The 20,108-nt window shown below is 44.4% G+C and overlaps 2 protein-coding genes across 2 annotated transcripts; both read left to right on the top strand.

The window, feature by feature from the left end:
* The first annotated feature begins 2,024 nt into the window (after positions 1-2,024).
* Positions 2,025-11,187, top strand: lmf2b (lipase maturation factor 2b). Its single transcript, XM_077005256.1, has 14 exons — positions 2,025-2,237; positions 4,113-4,366; positions 4,797-4,825; positions 5,205-5,398; positions 5,623-5,804; positions 6,102-6,240; positions 6,433-6,567; positions 7,182-7,287; positions 7,364-7,460; positions 7,943-8,125; positions 8,971-9,139; positions 9,484-9,595; positions 10,024-10,132; positions 10,355-11,187. Exons 1-14 carry the CDS (start codon positions 2,144-2,146, stop codon positions 10,691-10,693), a joined length of 2,142 nt encoding a protein of 713 aa, XP_076861371.1. The 5' UTR covers positions 2,025-2,143; the 3' UTR covers positions 10,694-11,187.
* A 155-nt stretch (positions 11,188-11,342) lies between these two features.
* Positions 11,343-20,017, top strand: kitlgb (kit ligand b). The gene is made up of 8 exons (XM_077005279.1): positions 11,343-12,782; positions 16,689-16,796; positions 16,961-17,017; positions 17,268-17,426; positions 17,528-17,696; positions 17,902-18,002; positions 18,451-18,584; positions 18,751-20,017. The coding sequence occupies exons 1-8, from the start codon at positions 12,768-12,770 to the stop codon at positions 18,791-18,793; spliced, it is 786 nt and encodes a 261-aa protein (XP_076861394.1). The 5' UTR covers positions 11,343-12,767; the 3' UTR covers positions 18,794-20,017.
* The last annotated feature ends 91 nt before the right edge of the window (positions 20,018-20,108 follow it).

Here is a 20,108-nt window from a genome sequence, read left to right as displayed (position 1 = left end):
AAACAAAGGCAGCTGAAAAACTATTCCTGTAATACACATTTTTGCACATATAGATCAATGAAATAAAATGAAGTACAGTAATGTACCGGGTCAGAGAGGAGCAAATATAACAATCCTGCAATCTCAAGTGCTGGTTTGGTCCTTCACAAATGCCAGATTGGTCCTTATAACAGTGACTTCCTTCTTTCGTTTTTGAATGAACTCTACCAACAACTGGTTCCAGAAGCAGAAAGGGAACAGGTGGGAGGAAACACGAGGACATTTGTGATGGGACGATGTAGCATTTTGTCATTCTCATGTCATCAGAAACTGGTTTATAGACCATCCAAGAGTGATGTCCCTTTTCCTCCCACCCTACTGAACTTTTTTCAGTCTGGAGGTGGAAGGTGTATGATCATCGGCCTCATGACCAAATGTCCCTCCTGGATGCAATGGATCCCGGCTGCAGAGACATTTCAGCTGAAGACTGCCAGGGGTGAATAAGGCATCCCAAGCTTTTCTACCGCAGGTGCATGGCAAGGGCCAACATCAGATGAGGATGAAAACATGTGGCCAACTGGTGAAGACCGTTTACATTACACGTAACAAGACTGTTCAGTTTTGTATTCTGTTTTTTCCCCCTTGTGTGGCTTTTTTTGTATATGTGTATTTTTACACATATAGGACCATGGCTAATTATGTTTACAATGACGGTAATTCATTTTTGGGTTAGGCTACAATTTACAGTAATGTCCCTAATACAGTAAAATATCACATTTACTGCAAAACTGTTACTGACTCCTTTGTTGTCTAATCTACATTTACATTTACATTTACGGCATTTAGCAGACGCTCTTATCCAGAGCGACTTACAAAGTGCTTTGCAGCCGATCACAGAATTCATCCTAGGAAATAATACGGATAGGCCAGAATTCAAGATACCATTGAGTCAGACTATACTAAACTACAGGAGTCAATGTCATTACCTAGTGTTTTGCAAGTTAGTGTTTTGTTTCTGTATTGCCATCAAATGTTAGTTTTTTTTTTACAGTGGTTGTACAGTGATTGACAATGTTCATCTCAAATAGAGAATCTGTGCTAATGTTTGAAAGAATGATTGGATACTGAACAAGGTTTGCTGTGTTTTAATAAAGTTGGTGTATAAAGAGAAAACTTTGTTTGCGTTGTGAAATGCAAAGTTAGTATTTAGTTGAGAAAATGTGCTTTTGAACAGGATATTAACTAAATGTACATGTAAATAAATGTAAATGTAACTATTTGGCTATTTGTACGAGGTAAATGTGTTGCTATGTTTATATGTGTTTACTGATACTCTGGCATTTGTTGTGGATGTTGTATTTTTATGGTAAAAAAAAAAAAACCCTGTGGTTTTGACAAAGTAATGCACTCATTTCACCCTCCACATTTTGTACTAAAGTGTTCAATGATTGACTGCTTGGTGTGTCTTCCAGATGAAGTGCAGAATTTTGATTAAAGCTCGTCTTGTGTGACAACAGGATGGGGATATGAAAGGGCATACTGTAAATTGTACCATTTTATATAACACACAGACAAGGTTGCAGTAATTAATCGTAGACTGTTCTGTGCTCTATGGTATTGGTTTTCTCTTGGATATATAGCTTTATGAAGGATGAATGATTCTAATAAAGTCTACAAATTAACAGTTTGTGTGTGGGTGAGACTGATTTATTTACAGGGGTTGTTTTCCTATTAAAGATATTTCTGTGTCTGGCTTTGGTAAACTATGATGATTCAGACTTGAATCGCTCAGTGGAAAAGAGAAGAGAGAGAGAGGACAACTCAAAAGGCACGTGCTTTTACCGTGACGTGTAAAACTGAGACTAGAAGGACGTGCCCTGTCTGTCTCGAGGCCACCGGCCGCCTCCCAACTTTGTGTTCATTACTTTGGCCCTCCTCGTCGGCAGATCCAAGCCCACGTCTGAATTACGGATTAACAACCGAGTTCAAATTAGCGGCGTGGATTTGGTTTCGATTTGCATAGGGAGGCGGTGCCACGCTAGCCCCGCCCCTCGCTTCCCAGTTGATTTTCCTCCCTCCCCTCAACGCAGAACTCCCGCTCACACGTTGAGTTTTCGCCACTCCTGGAAAAGTATTTTGTCTCTTCGGATTAGTTTGGTCAACAATGGGGGAAGTGCGAATCCCAAGACAGTTGTTTTTGCGGGGCTTGGCCATCATTTATTTATTCGCCTTTGCATCCCTCTACATCCAAATACCAGGTAGGAAGTGCCAAATTGTTATAGTTAATGTTTCGAATACGCCAGTGGATTCGGGGCGCGGCGCGAGCGCGTGGCCGTGCACGCGATTAAAACCTTTTTCCCTTTGTTCACCCACGCGACGCTCGCGGGCTGGTCTCGTGCCCCACCACCTGTGCGTTCACGCGCTTCAGCATAGCCCCCTCGGTTGGGATGGGTCACTACGCACCTAAACGTTTGTAAAAGTAACCGAAGTGTTTCCACTTACTTTTTTTCAGCCGCCGCGTCTACGCTATTGGTTAAACGGTGGCCAAACCGCGACTTAACGGATGCACGAGCGCTGTTGTGGCAGCACGTTTGAAACGGTGTATTGTGGATCACCAGGGGACGCCAGGCGCACCTCTCTATCACTTCCATTACTTCATATAGCCTGCATGCCGGATTGCACGAAAGCGGTTGAGGCCTTAGTTGAAACCAAGTCGAATCCTTTCAGCAGACGCCGAAATCGCGCGATTTCAATAAAACGTCAGACGGCATCTCCTCGTGCTAGCACGTGCGCGTCTGAGCCCGTAGGTGGTGACGCGCGCGCGCAGGAAAGTGACCCGTCATCGTTCTTCCTCCGCTCTCCCGACCCACGTTTCGCCGGTCTGCACCTGCAACGGCGCCCAAATGGCATATTTCACGAAAACATGCGTATGCAGCTTTCGCAAGAATATGATTGTATGCTTGTGTTTTTGCTAAAAAGGTACATGAAGTCTTCGATGTAACGAATGCGGCAGAGGAAAAGTGCACGTATGTCTGGCTTATTCTCAGCGATCCACGTAACGAAGCTGTAGTCGTCATCAAGCTCAAACTTGTTAAAGTGACCCAGATAGTTATTTGTAGTACAGACTAATGTAGGTAAGATCGTCATTGCTGTTTGCATATGCACGACCACTCTGCTGCTGTTTGGTCGGTAGAATGAAAAAAATAAACTGGAACTCCTTGTAGTGACGTGGACATCGAGGTCGGGTCGTTTGTAAGATCCTTTAGGTATTCCCGATCGATTGTGATCTCCTTTAGGGATATCAGCCTTACGAAAACACCAACCCTGAACCGATAAATAGATGTGGTTTTACCACAATGTGAAATTCGAGGACTTTGATTTGCAGAAAAACCTCAAGAAATGCGCGTCGCGTCTGCTGTAGACCCAGACGACCTTAAAACTAGGCAGCGCAGACGACTGATCTGACCCTTGTGGACAGTGCAATCATTTGATTGTCATTTCATTGTTTTGTTATTGTAGCTGTGGTGTGAAGGCGAGGCGGGACCTGTATAATCATGCGCTGCAATCAGCTGGGATTACATTAAAGCTCCCTTTCCCAATTAGACCTGCATTCTGTTGAGAGTTTCAATCTCTTCAACTGTGATTTTATGTCCCTGATGTCTGAGCGAAGCTGACGGCAAAGCAGGATCTTGTGCCAGAGCCCGAGAGAGGGCAAACAAGAGGGAGAAATTTGAATGAAGGCGGCGAGACTCAAACATTGGCCTTGGCACAGTACCCAGCATGCCCTGCAACCAGGCTGCCCGCGCGCTCTGTGAAAGCCGCCCAAATGCAGCGCTGTGCTGTTTCCGAAACATGGCAGGTTCCTGGAGGGCTAGTGCTTTTCCTTTCTGCTGTACCTGTGTGCATGTACTCATTACATGTTTAAGTACCCCCCAAAAATGATGTTTGCAAGGCAACATGCAGTTGTAAGGCAAAAGCATGCAATGCTGCACATGCTCTTATGTCCAACCACAGAAAATGCACACTTGTCTCAGATGTATCAAGTCACGTGTCTACGGTTGTCCTCAAACACTGATTGTGTTTTGACCAGCTTGTGTAAATGCTTAAGGCTGCGCTTGTGTCGTTGAGTGCAGGTCTGTTTGGGGATGAAGGCATCTCGCCTGTGCGCCCCCTGGTGGCCGGGGTGCAGGGGCCACTCCTGGAGCAGCTGCAGGACACACCGTCTCTCCTGTGGCTGGCGCCTTCTCTGGGCCTCACGCCCCAGCAGGGCCTGGAGATCATCTGCCTCTTGGGGGTTCTGTTGAGCTTTGGCGCTGTGCTGCTGGGAGTGTTCAGAGATAGCCTGGTCTACCTCTGCCTCTGGGCCCTTTATCTCTCCCTATACACGGTGAGTCTCTCTCTCTCTCTCTCTCTCTCTCTCTCTCTCTCTCTCTCTCTCTCTCTCCCTCCCCCCCCACACACACATCCTTTTCTGTACACTGTAAATACCCCTCTGTTAGGTCTAATGGATCGCCCCAGTTTGCCTAATATGAAAATGTAATAAATATTCCATCGTCTATCTTGGCTGACTGAATTTGTTAAAAGTAACATTGCTGTGAAAATTCACACTTTTGCTTTTGTAGATGGGCAGTAGATATGTAGGTTCCGAAGCAAGGGGGATCCTTTAATTCGTTTTGTTTCGTTTCGTATCCACATGACATACTGGGTACTTATTCTCAAGTGATGTGGTTGTGGTCCAGAATATCATGTCGGTGTTGTAATGTGTCCCCTGTTCGGATCCGGGCTCTTGTTGACTGAAGGTTCTTGATCTTTCATAGGTTGGTGGAGACTTCCTTCATTCCGAGTGGTAAGACCTCCACTTCTCAACGAGCTTCACGCTGGGACAGTCCTAGATCACACCTGTCTGCCATGTTTGAGACACCGACTGTAATTTCAGAACTCCATTTGAAACCAACCAATGTACATTTGGAAGTCACTTTCTCAATGGCTGCAGATTACTGTGTGTTTGTGTTCATATACATGAGCGGTCTGCCTGATGAGGCTGGTGTAATGCCAACATCAGGTTTTCAGAGACACTATTACTACATAATGAATTGTCAGTTGTCAGAATGCCAGGACATACGGCTCTGACTGCGTCAGGTTGCGTAGCTGCTGTTTTAGTTGTACAACTGAGCGGAGGAGGAAGGAATGCTTCCCTTTTTCCAACGCTGTCTGTCCGTTCTCAGCGACGCTCTGCTCCTGGAGGCGGGCTTTTTGGCCTTCCTGGTTGCTCCCTGTGGCTTTCTGCGAAGCTCCTCCTCTCCCGGCCTCCATGACCCCGTGACCTTTTGGCTGACCCGTTGGCTGCTTTTCCGGCTTGTGCTTTGTACCGGTGTTGGCAAGTTGGCCAGCAGTGACCCCTGCTGGTGGGACCTCACAGGTACGTGTTTGTATTCATATTACACACCTGCGACTCTGTTCTCCAGGTTTCTTACTATCTTTAAGGAGTGAGTGGTTGAGGAACCAGGTCACTGTCAACCAATCGGTTAACTATCCCTCCTTACAACATCCAAGGAGGGCTCTTGGGTCTGAACCCAGTGTAAAGACACGAATGGCTGTCTTGTCCTCTTTAGTCCAGTTCTCATGCGCTTCACATGTTTGCAGCACTCGGTCGGTACTTTGAGACTCAGGCGGGTCCAACACCTCTGGCCTGGTACGCACACCAGCTCCCTGATTGGCTGTCGAGACTGGGTGCAGTTTTCATAATGACGTCTGAGATCGCCGTCCCACTGGTGATGTTCTTCGCTCCTTTTCGTGGATTGAGGATCAGTGGCTTTTACATCCAGGTCTGTTTATCTGTGTGTGTGTGTGTGTGTGTGTGTGTGTGTGTGTGTGTGTGTGTGTATGGAACAGAGACACAGACCCAACAGAAGCACAGCTGCATCATATAAAAAGCCAAACAAACACTTCAGCAAGGAAGTGAACAGAAAATGAGTCCATTAATTTTGTCCATGTATACTGTGCATGTTGGCGCGGCAGCGTGATGGATTCCCTCTCGTTAGCACGGCAGCGCAGTACGAACGTGGGTCGTTATTCTCCTCTACAGCGGCGCCTCTGCGCTAATGTGCTGCTGCTCTCTCCAGGTCCTTCTGCAGCTCTGCCTGCTTCTCCTCGGTGGCAGCAACCTGACGCACCTGCTCTCCATCGTGCTGAGTTTCTCTCTGCTGGACGACGACTATTTCAGCTGCTGCACACAGCAGAAAAAGAAGCCCAAGTCAAAGAGTACGAGCTCGTCACACTTTCAGAGGAGTTGTGCAATAGATGGGTTTGTTTTGAGTGCACACGTTAAACTGTCTGACTCGAGCTTCAAATGAGTATTGTGTGTCTGTCTAGTAGTGGTGATGACCTTAAAGCCCCTGTACTGATCACTTCTCTCTTTCTTCCTCTGTTTCTCTGTGCGCTGCTCTCTTTCAGCATGGAGCCAGTTTTTGTTCTCCACTCTGGCTCTACTCGTCAGACTGGCTGTCTACGTCCTTATTTTGCTTGGCACCATAAAGCTCTTTAAGCTGGAGATCAACTGGAACAAGAAGATAGTGTCTTCTAAAACAGGTGAGTCATGGCGGGCTGTATCTTGAGAGGGAGCAGCTCGGCCTTTTGACCTGCTACTGCTGCACGTTCCATGTGTGCATGTGACCGAGCTTCGATTTCCTTTGAGATGTGATTGTGTGGAGACAGGAGTATTTAAATGAGCTAATTTCCTGCTGTTACAACTAGACACGTCACAAGAACCGACACTTTGGTGCCAAGTCGATACTGAAATTCTCAAAACTTGTTTCCTGTGGTAGCGACTGTTTCAGAGATCTCCCAGACCACATGAGAGCAGCATAATAAGCCAAGAACGCTAAAACACCACCAGCAACAAACTTTAAATAATGTTTAGGGAAAAGACTTTAAATAACAGCGTATATGATTTTAAATTTTTTTTATTTCTCATGGTATCGAAATTGGTATTGAGAATTTTATTGGTATTGATATTGCCTAATATTCCTGGTATCGTGACACCTCTAGTTATAACTTCTTAATGATCATCTTTGGACAATTAAGCATTGTGCCAGAATGATGAATACATTATGAGGATTGGTTAACTCTAGTGGTTTAATAATTAGAATTGGTCACTAATAGATTGTGTGGTAGCTCATTGATGGCTTTGGTTTTTCTGGCAGATTTCTCCCAGGAGGGCTTTTCTGAGTTTGTAAGCCTGATTCAGGCTCCTTCCATTTGGTTAGGAGTGCTCTCACTGACATGGGAAGCAGTAACCACCATGCTCAGGTACTGTGTGTGTGAGTAACCTTGGATATGCAAATTACTTTAGTGCAATAGCATTAACCCTGGGTGTCCCCTCCAGATGTGCATGTGTGCGGGGCATTCTGGGAAAGCTGTGCGCCCTTGTTCAGTGGGCCATCTTCACCGCTGCTGCCGTGGCCGTCTTCGCCCTCAGTTTAGTAAGTTGCAGCTTGTGGCGTTTCTACCAAGTGCAAATATTTTCATGTTCCTGAAGAGATAAGAGCGCTGTTATTGTATCAGCCCTACTGCTGATACCTGCTCAGAGAAGTCAACACTGAAATATACAAACAGTGAACCTCACCGAGGGAGCAGGAGGAAGCAACCTTTGTTACTTTGTGAAATGGCATCAATCAAAATGATCAGCGTTTGATTTTGGTGTGGTTATGATTATTTAATACAGTGGCGTACCATTTAAAATCAGTAACAGGCCATTCAAACACGGAACAAGTTTCACAAGTCTGCTCACACTGCAACATGCAACAAGTCTGATGGTTTGTTTAGCTCGTAAAACTGACACCTAGATGGTTAGATATTGAGTTGCTTTACTAGTTTGTCGTGTGTGTGTGTGTGTGTGTGTGTGTGTGTGTGTGTGTGTGTGTGTGTGTGTGTGTGTGTGTGTGTGTGTGTGTGTGTACTTCAGGTTCCATACACTGCCATGGCAGGCATGTCTGGCAATAAAATTTTCCCTGAGCTGCAGAAGGCTTACAGTGCTGTGGAGAAGTATCAACTCGTCAGTGCGTATGGCATTCAGCACAGAATGGTGCCCCCTGCTGGTCGGCCGGAAATAGTTATCGAAGGCAGTGGGGATAAGAAAACATGGGTGGTAAGTCATGCCTCACTTTGTTTGTTTGTTTATTGTTAGGTTAAGTATGACCTTTGCCCAAATATTAAGGAGACACCAGTCTTCGGTGCTGTAGGATTTAATGCTGGGTTTTGTGGTTTTAAAATATTTATAAGAGGACCTACCACAGGGCTGGACCTCAGGCTACCAAAGCAAACATTTGGCAGTGAATGTGAATGAGGCCTAAAAGATGAGATGCAGTAGAGATGCGTTTCCTTAATTATCATATGACGTTACCGTTCAACTAGGACCATATTCATCTTCTACAGTGAATAGTCGTTTCTCGCCAGGGAACCGAAAAGAGATTAAAGTGACATTCCTGGTGGGATGCTATGCTCAAATGGTACATGTCTAACAGAGAGGAAATAGATTATTTCCAGTGTATAGAAGAAAATGAGAAGTCTGTCCCTGAACCCTCAACTTAATTTATGGCGTTGTTCAGTACATTCAGTATCAAATATAGTTTTTCAGTACTGGATGATCTTTTCAGTGTTATGATGATTTCAAAAGTGAGTATGGGCCTGATCCAAGAACAGTAGGTTCCTGCTGTAATTAATCTCTGTGTTGATTGGACTGTATTCTCCTGATTGTCAGAGGTGGCCAACCCAGCAAAACGGTCACAAGTGTGCTACACAGAGTCCAAACACAGTCAAGCCATCAAAACTTGCCCCCCCCCCCCCTCATAACTGCTAAGTATACACAAGTTGTTGAGTGGACCAAGTTGATGTCTTGGCCTTTTCCTACGGAGCATCACACACACACACACGAGAGGCCGTAGTAGTTTCCTCATGGCTCTCCTCATCCTTTGGTCCTGTGCTGTGTTGCAGGAACTGAGCTTCACGCACAAGCCAAGCAGCGTGAGCGGAGTTCCTGCACTCCTGGGGCCTCACGATCCCCGGCTGGACCGCCTGCTGTGGGAGGCGGCACGGGGAGACCACGAGCACAGCCCCTGGTTCACGGGCCTGGTGCAGCAGCTGCTACAGGGCAGGCAGGACGGTGAGCTCCACTGTTGGACCAGGGCTTACGCTGGCCTTTACAAAGCTACTGGAGTTAAGTCTAGAAGCGCTCTCGATTGCCATATGAGCCGTACATGCCTGTGGTACGATCACCTCCAAAAAGCCAAAGTATCGAAATCAGATTGTATTGTCTTCGCTCTGTCGGGTTGGGCGGCTGCTCCTAGAAGCCAGAATGCTTGCACACATTTGGTGAGCGCTTCCAGGAAAGACCCCAGCAGGTGTAGGCAGCCAATGAACCCAAGCGGGGTGGCACGGGTAGCCTGGGACTCTGCCTGCTCGGGTGTGTTTACTGACGCGTCTCTCCATGCCTCCGCTCTGCCGTAGTGGTGAAGTTGCTGCAGGTGGATGACTCTCAGTACCCTTTCCGCTCTGCTCCACCCGCGTTCGTCAGAGCCAGCGTCTACCACTATCACTTCACCCGGGCCGAGGCGGACGGGTGAGTTGAGCAGAGATGATCGTTTATGCCGCATCTGCACAGCTGATTCCCCCCCCCCATTTCAAATTTTACATGTAAAGTCTGCTTCTGGGACATACCAGATATTTGGTAACCCTTAATTTGATTTTCTACTTAAGAACTTGAATGAATGCGTACATAAATAACACCCTGACATAATCCTGCTTTGATGGTCTATTGAGGTGTTTCTACACGTCTGTATGATGTCTTATACAGACATGTTGAGGACTTGAGTGTTACCAAGTACTTTAACAAAAATACCACAGTTGGCACATTCAAGGGGGAAAAACCATCTCCAGATGGCACAGAACTATAGAGCCACCAGAAAATGTATAGGCTGTATAATTCCCCCCTGACTGCTGCCTGGCTGGGTACCGTCTCAACACCCTGGAACCTGTGTTTTGTGGTAGGACCCAGCCCAAGGCATGGTGGAAAAGACAGTATGTGCGGGAGTTTTTTCCCACAGTGCACCTGGGTGATCCTGTGCTTGAGGAGTATCTGCATGAGGCAGGACTGAAGGTAAAGGCCCAGTTGACTTATCAAGTTATCCAGCATAGAGCTTTTATCTTTGCATTAATTTAGCTGTAATGATGTATCGGTTTGTTACATCATATAGTTGAACTATTGTTTATGTATATAGGTGGCCGGAAGGATTTTTACATTATATAAATATTTTATATATAATAATGTGTTGACTTTTTTTTTTTTTTTTTCTTTTTTTTTTCTTCCTCTTGTATCTAGGAGTTCCCAGTCCAGCCCAGTTCAGACGCACCTTTGGACCAGGCACTGGGTGTTTTACGGGGTCATGCAGGAGGACTTTCTGGGCCCCTGCTACTTTTGACCCTGTTTACTGCTGTAGTCTCCATCCTCCTCCTCAAAGCTCTCTTCTCTGGAAGCCGGAAGGGCCCGAAGCCCAAGTCCAAGTCCAAGCCCTCAGTGGCCGAGCACAAGAGTAAAAAACCCAAAGAGGCCCCTGAAGCGTCTGAGAAGAGCCGCGGGCCCTCCAGTCGTGGGGGTAAGAAGGAGATCTCTGAGGAGAGGAGGATGGACTCGGACAGAAGCCCCCGCAAGAGAAAGTGACCCCCCCCCCCCCCGCCGCTGTCCTCTGTACTTCAGTTCTGACAGGAGGTCTGGGGTTCCCTTCTCAGGTCGTCTTCTGAGTTGCCATCCAGTTACATAAATTGAAATAAAAGTTGCATATCTCCTCTCCCTCACCCCTCGTGACGAGGGAGGTCGTGTTCTCCAGATCAGAAGGTCCAAACCAACCCTGCTCCTTGGCACCGTGAACATGATTTATTGCCATTTTTGGAATATTTGGTGTATTGTCTTTTTATTTTTATCATTATTGGTGGTGTCCTTCCCTGTAAGGGTTCAAGACCTAGATGCAGTTCTGGGAAGCTTGCACATCTGACGGGTCAAAAGTAGCTGTAGAATTTGGTTAAAATTGCTTGAATCATTTACTGTCTCTCTCTTTCTGTTCCATGTTAAGTCTTGTACAAGCAGTGTTACATAAGAACTTTATTCAGAGATGTGCAGCTTTGTCCAAAACATGACAATTACAATGTGTGCTTCTACCACCGTCAAAATGTTTTTATTTCTAACAATTAATTTCCACCAGAAGTGATGCCCACGTCTGCTCTTTCAGCTCTTTAAACTAGTGATCATGCATTCATTTATCATGTTCATTATTTTGAGAGTGTAATTGCAGTAGTACTGTTATCACGTCTGTAATGGAACTCTCTTTCTCTTGGATCTTTTTAAACCACACAAGTCACCACAAGATGGCGTCTGCCGACCAGAACGCTTGGGGGCTCGTTTCAAAACCAGGACGAGAGATTATAAATAACTATTCAGTGATCGCTGTCTAACACATTGCTGGCAACTATGCAGTTTTAATTCTACCCTAGCTGGCTGTAATATCCAGCTGTCATTGGAAGTATCGGTTTGAGGAGTAGAAAGAAAACGAGATTAAAAGTGGACAAGATTAGTGTAATCCCGCAATAGCAAACGATAAAGCATCGCTCTTCGTCCTAATTTTGTTACATTTGCAGATGTAGCAGCACTGAATTTCACCTTTTTGCTGAGCTGTGCCTTTGGCTGGATTGGTAGTTGATAAGGTGTAAAACCAAGTTATTCATGTCGAGTTATAGGCAAAAAAAAAAAAAAACCCCAGGCTAGAATAATTGCGGGTAGTGGTCTACTATTAATCCCGAAGTATACTTCTAAGCGGTTTCGCTAAAACATCTTTATTATTCACTGACTAGAGCTGGCACAGGCTACGGCTGCCCCACACTGAGGCTTTTGGTTCCTCTGGTGAGCTTAGAAACGTGTAATCGTATTAGTCACCGCGGGGAAGATGCCCAGAAATGAACTCTGAAACGTTTAATTGAATGAGAAAAGACGTTTGAAAGGAGGTAACGTGAACCGCTTTGTAATAAAGGAAGAATAAACGCTTTTACACTTTGCGGTGTAGACTATAATGTTGAAACACTAAGTGAAACTAAATCTTACCTGCTATTTGTGATCAAATAATAATCACGCAAGTTTCCTTATTAGTGTGTACAATGAATGGCATAGTTGAATAAGATGGCGCAAAAATTAAATGGTAAAAACATGAAATACAACAACAAAGCGAATATGTAATGTAAGTTAAACATGACCTCTACAACGTCCCATCCCATGTTTGATTTTAGATTACCACTTTAAACAAATAGTTTATTAACTTCAATATGGCTGTATATTGTTTTATCAGACATTTGTTTACAATGCACTTAGAGGAACTGGTTTGGTTGGCCATGCTCATCGCGTTTAATGAGCAGTCACTTTCATTTGAAGTGAATCACTCAAACGTGCTCTCTTTTGAGATTTTCTGCCATGATTCAGGCTGCACGCTGAGTCAGGCGTCCTGCCCCTGGAATAAAAGTGCGCGCGCGTTCCATCCCAGCGCTCGCGGCGCCTCCGGGGGGGAATTTAATAGACTTCCATAGGCTTCCATCACGTGCGCTCCTCACACAGTGCGTACTGACACTAGTTTGCCTCTGGTTTGGATTATTGATTTTAACATGTGCAAGTGGAATCATGTCTACATTCCACTGTCAGAGAAAAAAAAGGAAATAAAACTTGTAAAAAAGTTGGTTTGATCTTCATCTTCCACATGAAGGAGACTAAGGTAAGTAAACAACCGCGCGCACACGCGCCCAACGCATAACCGCAGTCGTTCACTGGTATGCTTCATTTTGCTTGTAAACGCGGTCAGATTTTCGCATCTAATTTATTGGAAGCTTCCATTTCGTCCGACTTGAGCCTCTTTTTCGCCGATGTAAATCAGCTTCTTGTTTGCATATTTTCATTCAGTTGGGTAACACATGGAACGGACATGTAAATGATAACCGAGTTCAGTTTGTTCTTTGCGCACATAACCGAGTTGCTGTGTAATCTGTGCAAAAGAGGAAGCTACATTTCGCGGGAAACTGCATTTAGTGGGAAACTGCATTTAGTGTTTGTTTTGCTATGTAAGAATGGTATGGTCCAGGTGAACTTTGACATGCAGTTAAAATTATTTAGTTTAAATAGTAAAGTGTTTATTTTTAAGTAATAAGTGTTAATTTAAAAAAAATTTAATTGGTTCGATTGTTAAGAAAAATTTAACAAAATTAAAATTATAAACCTCTTTATTTATTTTATAATAAAAATCTAGTAACCCCGAGAATCTAGTTTTTTAACATACTTAAAAATCCGTTGTGTTGTCGGATTATAACAGCCTATAGCTAATGCAGAATTACCCAAAGTAACTTTTATTAAATTATTTTAAATTATTTTCTCATCATTTAAAATCTCATTTACTCATCTTCGCATGTAATATCTGCAGGTCGTTCTGATATCACCTTTTCTGCATAGACTGGCTCACTGTGTAAAGCAAATCTTTGAGAACTAGACGTAGGCTATTTAATAGGAAAACCTTTTAAAATATGCTATAATTCTTAGTAGCCAAATGTTATGGTCTGCAGTTCATCTGTTGTCATCTGATTAGTGTCTGATAAGATCTGGTCATCTTGTAGGTATTCAACTCCAAAACAAGTCCATGCAGTATGTATTTGGAATCTCATAGCACAGAGATGTTCCCATTACTGCCCTCCCTATAGATCCATCCTCCCTTTACCCAGAAGTCTTGTCTCCGAACAAAGTGGCCAGCCAGTTACAATTACCACTAATTAACTGCCAGTGATTACAAAATCCAGGAACAGAACTTGTATTCAAAGCCTGAAGTTGCCTCTGCCATAACCCTTAATCTGTCATCAGTTTTGGACAACAGGACCACTGTATTTTTATTCATTTGTTTTGGTGATGGACCCTCTCAACTCAGCAGTGATGCCGCCACTTATAAAATCACCAACACAACTGTGCCCGATAAACACACACTAGCTCAATACCACTATCATGTCGATGTTAAAGGATATTTTGAGGATGGTCCACCATCAAATATTTTATATATAGCACTGGTCCAGTGATCAACAACTGACCAGTCCTACACATGCTAGAGGGTGACTGGCCAAACATGTAGGAACTATGATCTACAGCTGTATACTTGTGTATATAAACACACAGAGCAGACTGCGGTACAAACTAATGTGGCTAGTGAGGGTGGGTCCAATGTATTTCTAATAAAGAGAATAATTACTGTATATATCTGTTAAACTTGAAAGGCGCCATATAAATCGAATCATTCATTCATTCAATTGTCATAGCCATAGATTTGTGTTTAAAATACTTTTAAGAAGCTGAGTATCAACATTTGAAATAATTAAAACACTTAGGAAATCTAGTTGGTATAAGGGTATCTTTTGAGATATTGACACCACTATACTATCATATCATGAAGACACAACCTAAAACTACTAAATCTGAAACAAACTTGGTCCTTCAAAAGTTATTTGGAATTTTAATCTTTTTATTTTCTTCTATTTATGCAGTCAATTACTCTTTGTTTCCAAATTCAGGTTTCTAATTATATTTTAAAATGATTAAAAAAATAATACTGTGAGTGGCTGAAGATATTGACATCTAAATATAGAAATACAGCCACCCAAAGCTACTTTGCACACACATGTCTGTTAAAACATGTATCCAAGTGCATTGAAGCCACTCTGAAACCAAATTTACCATGTAAATAAGTCAAACCATGTTAGAAAACTGTATTATTGGTTTGTTACGTTACCAATTTGTCAACTCAATCATTGAACACAAATTGGAAATGTGCATATCATGAAGGATTTTCATTATACATGGTACACTATGCATTAGGGTGTATGATTTATAATGCATTTATGATGCATATGTAGTATACAGTAATTTAGTACTGCTTATTTCCTGCTTTTGCTGAAAACATTTAGGGCTACTTTTACAGTAGATGATATTTGTGGGAGGCATGTTTTATAAGAGGAAGTTAAGACTGAACAGTGCAAAGTACTTTAGCTTTGAATTATTAGGTACGCTGGCCATGATTGGCCCTCTACAACTGTCCAGTGACATTTGACTGATTAGCCTTATTTGAGCTGTGAAGCTAAATCTTGCCTCACCCGACTCTCATAATTCTCCAATATAACACAGCATTCCTACCAAAGTCAACCTGCATGGACAAATAATATGTCAAAGATTAGTAACCATGCTCACACTCGTAATGTTGTGTTTAGAGAAGAAATCACGAGGCTCTGTTCGTTCTATCGCAACTGAACAAAAGCAGTTGCGCTAACTGCTAACGAGAGCTGGCAAACCCCACAGAGCTAAAGAACCACCAGCAGCACCTGCCGTAGCTTAACACCACCAGCGCCCCACCCAACCTCCACGTGTCAGCTGCCCGGGCGAGCTGCTCTGTGGAGGAGCCTCACAGTTCACCATGCAGCTCAGCACTGGTTCATGTAGCCAGTGTTGTCTGGGTGTTCTCTGCCACCCTGTGGTAGTCTTCTGCAAATGAATAATGGCGTGTTTGGTTTTATTAAAGAAATAGTGTATAGCATACAGGGCAGCACTGTGTGCGGGGGTGCCAGTTGTCCACACAGAACAGGTACGCCATCAGAACAGGCATGCCATCAGAAAAGGCACGCTATCTGACAGCAGCTGCTTTTAATCTTTTTGACTAAGACAACTGGCAAGTTTTTGCTTCTTTTTGGTAATTTTAGTTCCTGAAGTTATGTACTGAAGTTACGCAATGGTTAAATACTTCTGTTCACTGCAGGGGTCTCATATCAGGGGTCTTGCACCTGGAGTTCGGGTCAGGCGTGGCGTAGGCTACGTGTCTTGGCAGGTGACTCATGCTGAAGGTTCTCACCTCAGTGGCTCTGTTCTCCCTCCCTCAAGAAACACCTCTCAACAGCTGCACTGCTCCATGGCTGCCTTTCTAGCACTGGTAGCATATTAGAGTCATTTGTCAGTGCACAAGTGAACGAGACTCTCATTGAGCAAAACCAAAATCATTTTTCAACTACAGACAAGAAAAAAGAGGTGGTGATTTGGCAAATTTTGGTGCAGCGTAGTCATCCTCCCAAAGTTCTTTTACTGCAGAGTGAACATGCATCAATACTTGTATGTTGTAAAGCTAACGAGGTTGCACAACCCAGGGTATTGATAAAGTATAGCAGCATCCTCCTTGTCCACCCGCTGTGCACAGAGACGACCGCCCTCACTGTCACGCCAGTCTAACAAACCCCAGGCTCAGCTGTACTTTCATCATGAATCATCGGTCTTTTCCCAAATTGTTTTCCATCTAACTCGTACCAAATTGAGAGCACGCAAATGATAACATGTCCTTCATTTCTCAATATCAAAGCATATATCAGAAACAACAAATAATAAGCCATTGTCAGTAGGCAGATAAAGAGCTGCAAAAAACAAGCCCCAAACGCCGGCAGCCGCGAGGCGGCAGCCAGATTCACAAGCTCAGCCTCGCGTGGTCCGGAGCGTCCAGACACCATGCCATCTGGCACTGAATGTTTTAGATGCATCCTTTTGAGTTTGTTTGTTTAATGAATTGATAATGAGTATTATATGAGCAGAAGACTGATCTTGTCTGTATGAACAGGTCGGGGGATGTGCATGTGTGTTGGTTCTGCTGTTTTCTGGCATCGTTACCTGTTCAGGTGTGCTTGGGAATCCTCTGACAGATGATGTGGCCACGTTAAAAACACTGGTGAGCCATGCACCAATGCTCTTGTTATCCTGTTTTCCATGTTATTCATTTATCAGCAAAGTGTGATAAGGAAATACATCCCTGTAACCGTTTCACAAGTGTGTGTAATTCTTTGTGTCTTACATTTTGCCTCTTTCTTTTATTGAAAATGTCACATCTAACAGAGCGAAAACATTCCAAAGGACTACAAAATTGCTGTCCGTTATATTTCTAAAGACGTGGTAAGTTTACCAACTAATAACTATAATAAACATCTGTTAAATTGACTCAGAATTATGTAAATCTAATAAGTGAGGATTCACCTGACAACTGCACTTACGTCTCTGCTTCTGTAGTCTTGTTTTCAATGCCAGAAAGCTGTAACAACACCACTATTTACTACCCGAGTTCATAGCGGCTCCAGGCCGCTTCTACCACAAAATTGCTGCTTTTGGTAGTTTTCATATTTCTCCATATCTCCGGCTGTTTAAGGGTGGGGCTTGCTGGCTTCTTCTGAACCTGTACCCAGTAGAGAACAGTCTGAAGATGTTAGCCTTCAAGTTTGGCAACCTCTCCTCCAACAGAGAAAACATCACCATCTTCATCACCATGTTGCAGGGGCTTCGCTTCACCATTGACAGTGAAGAGCTGGTAACGTGTCTCCTTCATCACATGAATTACAGCTTAGTGCTTCTACTGAAATACACAAGATGCAGCATTACATGCAAGAAGGTTCTTTGTGTCTTCCCCAGGAGGAAGCAATGCAGGTCTTTCAGTGTCACTACCGGAGGGGCAGGTGGTCCACCAGACGCTATTTTAACCACGTCAAGGAAGTTCTCATAGCGTTTGCGTCAATGCCTCACCAATTTCACTGCGTCCCTCCCCCCTGTGATGTCACCACGTCCCCACCCAGGACGCCAGGTGAGACCTGGATGAGTCCACAGTGGACTGAAATTGTTTGTGAAATGCAGCAAGCCAACACAATGAAAAACACACCCAGTTACAGAATGGTTAGCATGTATCAGACTGATACAAAGCAAAAGCCATTACAACCGTTTGTTCCAGTTCATGCCTAGACACAGCTCCTGTGTGCATAAATGCATGGTATGCTGTTGTGTTTTGACAGGACACGGCAGCCAGAAGCATTTGATTGACAGAGTGATCCCTGGCCTCCTGGCTCTGTTCATCATCCCTGGTGTTGCCACGATCACACTTGCTCTCAGAACAGTTACGATCTCCCCCTCTGATCTGACCACTAGCCCACGACAGTATGGTGCCGTACACTCCGGGGCAAAAAATAAATGGGCCAAACCCAAAATTAGATATATTGGTCCTAACAGTAAATAACGGGACAAGAAATAATGTGCTGCTGATTCCTATGCCACCATCATCACATCTTCATCATCACTGCTGGGGAAAGAGGTGGAAACATACAATCTTCTTCTACCCAAAGATAACATTACAAAAGTAATGTAATGTTTTGAAATAAAATTCAAATTAACGTGTTTGGGTCTTCACATTTTGTTCCAATAACTTGTTCCTGAGAGCATAAAAAAGGTGCAATATTCTGCAGTTTTGGGCTTGGTGTGTGTTTTGCCCGGGAGTGCACCGTAGGAGTGTGTTGTCTCCATGTTTCTCTCCTCACATGTCACTCACAGATTCCTCGATCCTGCAGGTGCTCTGTCGAAGATCAAGGAGACATGACACTGCATGCCAACATCACGACCCCTACGCCCCAGAGACACAGGGCACTCCTGACCTCACCCGAGCAGCTACAAATAGTAGCTCTTCAGAAAACGAACAGTGCAGGTATGATCACTTCATTTTAGAAACATCGTGTTAGAGGCAAACGCAGAAGCAAATGCTTGCAGAAGTGACCTCACAGAGGTTGTATGGTGATTTATAAGCACATGTCCTTTTAAAAAAAGCAGGAATGTCCTTTTAATGGCCCTCGATGCCTGTTTACTTCCCCCAGGGTGTCACAGGATACCTTGAGGTCTGGAGACACAGCGGTTTAATCCCTATGGGAGTGGAATGGAGCAGAAGCCATTGCTGGCAGCCTCTGGACGTATGAAGTGTATTATGAAAGGATTCAACAAGCCAATGTGTACAAGCTTCATCATGACTTTTTTAGCAGAGCCAGGGCGCAGACAGATGCACGGGCCCTTCTGTCTGTACTGGGCCTACTCTGCTCAGCAACTAAGAACATTGTCTTTTATTGCTGATTAAATTATACGAACTCAGATTCCTAACTGAGCTAAAACGGTTAATAAAACGGTGAATAACGTCATCTGAAGCCCCCCGGCAGAGACTGTTTGTCCAGGCCATAAATAGATGAAGCTGTGTTTCTGAAGAATGCACACGCAAGATGGCATCCTCGAAAACACACTGGCTTTGCCTGCTGGAACGCTCGGGCCAGCAAGCGGCATCCTCTGGACAGGAAGCGCGGGTCTTTTGAAGAGGGCGCTGGGCGGCAGAGACACGTCCGCAACGCCAGCGGCTGCAGGTCCGTCCTTTTGAGGTCGGCCGCAAAGGCTGAAAGCATGGGCTCCGAGGACAAATGGGTTTTTTGTGCGCTACGCTGTCCCGCATGGGAACGGAGCTCGGGGCTCACTCTGCGTTGCAGAAAAACACGGCTGCAGAACAGAGAGCGCGCTTGTCCCGGGGACACGCGTGGCAGGACGCTCTTGACCATTCCAAGATCTCCTCCGGATTTCAACTCATTCATTGAGTTTTATGTGTGGTTTTTGTGGTGCCCCAATTTCGGAGCTGTGGGTTGTTAAAAATTCAGCGTGGCGATGGCCACTTTGTTCATGACAAGAGACTTTGAGCATGGATGTGTGCTTTCCAGACTTCTGAGGTCTCACACTTAACTAAAGGCAGGGTCTCATGTCGGAAATGCAGTGTTTTATGGTGGTCATGGTTAAATTGCCTAGGTCAAAGGTTCTTGGTTAGGAGCAACAGGATAACCAGTCAATCCATATATTTACTCTGATTCAGCTCCCAGCACATTTTGACCTTGGAGAATCTGGTTGTGTACTAGGTGTACTAGAACCTGGAGTAAAATCAAAACCTGGTCTGATCGCTGGTCCATTGGAGCTGAATTGAGAGGCAGAATCTAGTTCACATGCCTAATCTATGCAATCCATGTTAAAAAAAGACAATTACACAAAGGGAAATGGGGATTAGGTCTGTCATTGGGTTTGTGTCAAAGAATCAGCCTGGTAACCACAGTCTTGGGTTATATCCAATTAACTTGGTTTCTAACAAACACACTTTAAATGTCTAGAAACAATCCCAAAGATCCCATCTCTGGCAGGAGAAGAAAGAACT

The sequence above is a fragment of the Brachyhypopomus gauderio genome, chromosome 5 (assembly GCF_052324685.1).
Source record: "Brachyhypopomus gauderio isolate BG-103 chromosome 5, BGAUD_0.2, whole genome shotgun sequence".
In the NCBI taxonomy this organism is placed as follows: Eukaryota; Metazoa; Chordata; class Actinopteri; order Gymnotiformes; family Hypopomidae; genus Brachyhypopomus; species Brachyhypopomus gauderio.
Note: the sequence above shows the minus strand (reverse complement) of the source record. Positions and strands in the feature narration are given on the sequence as shown.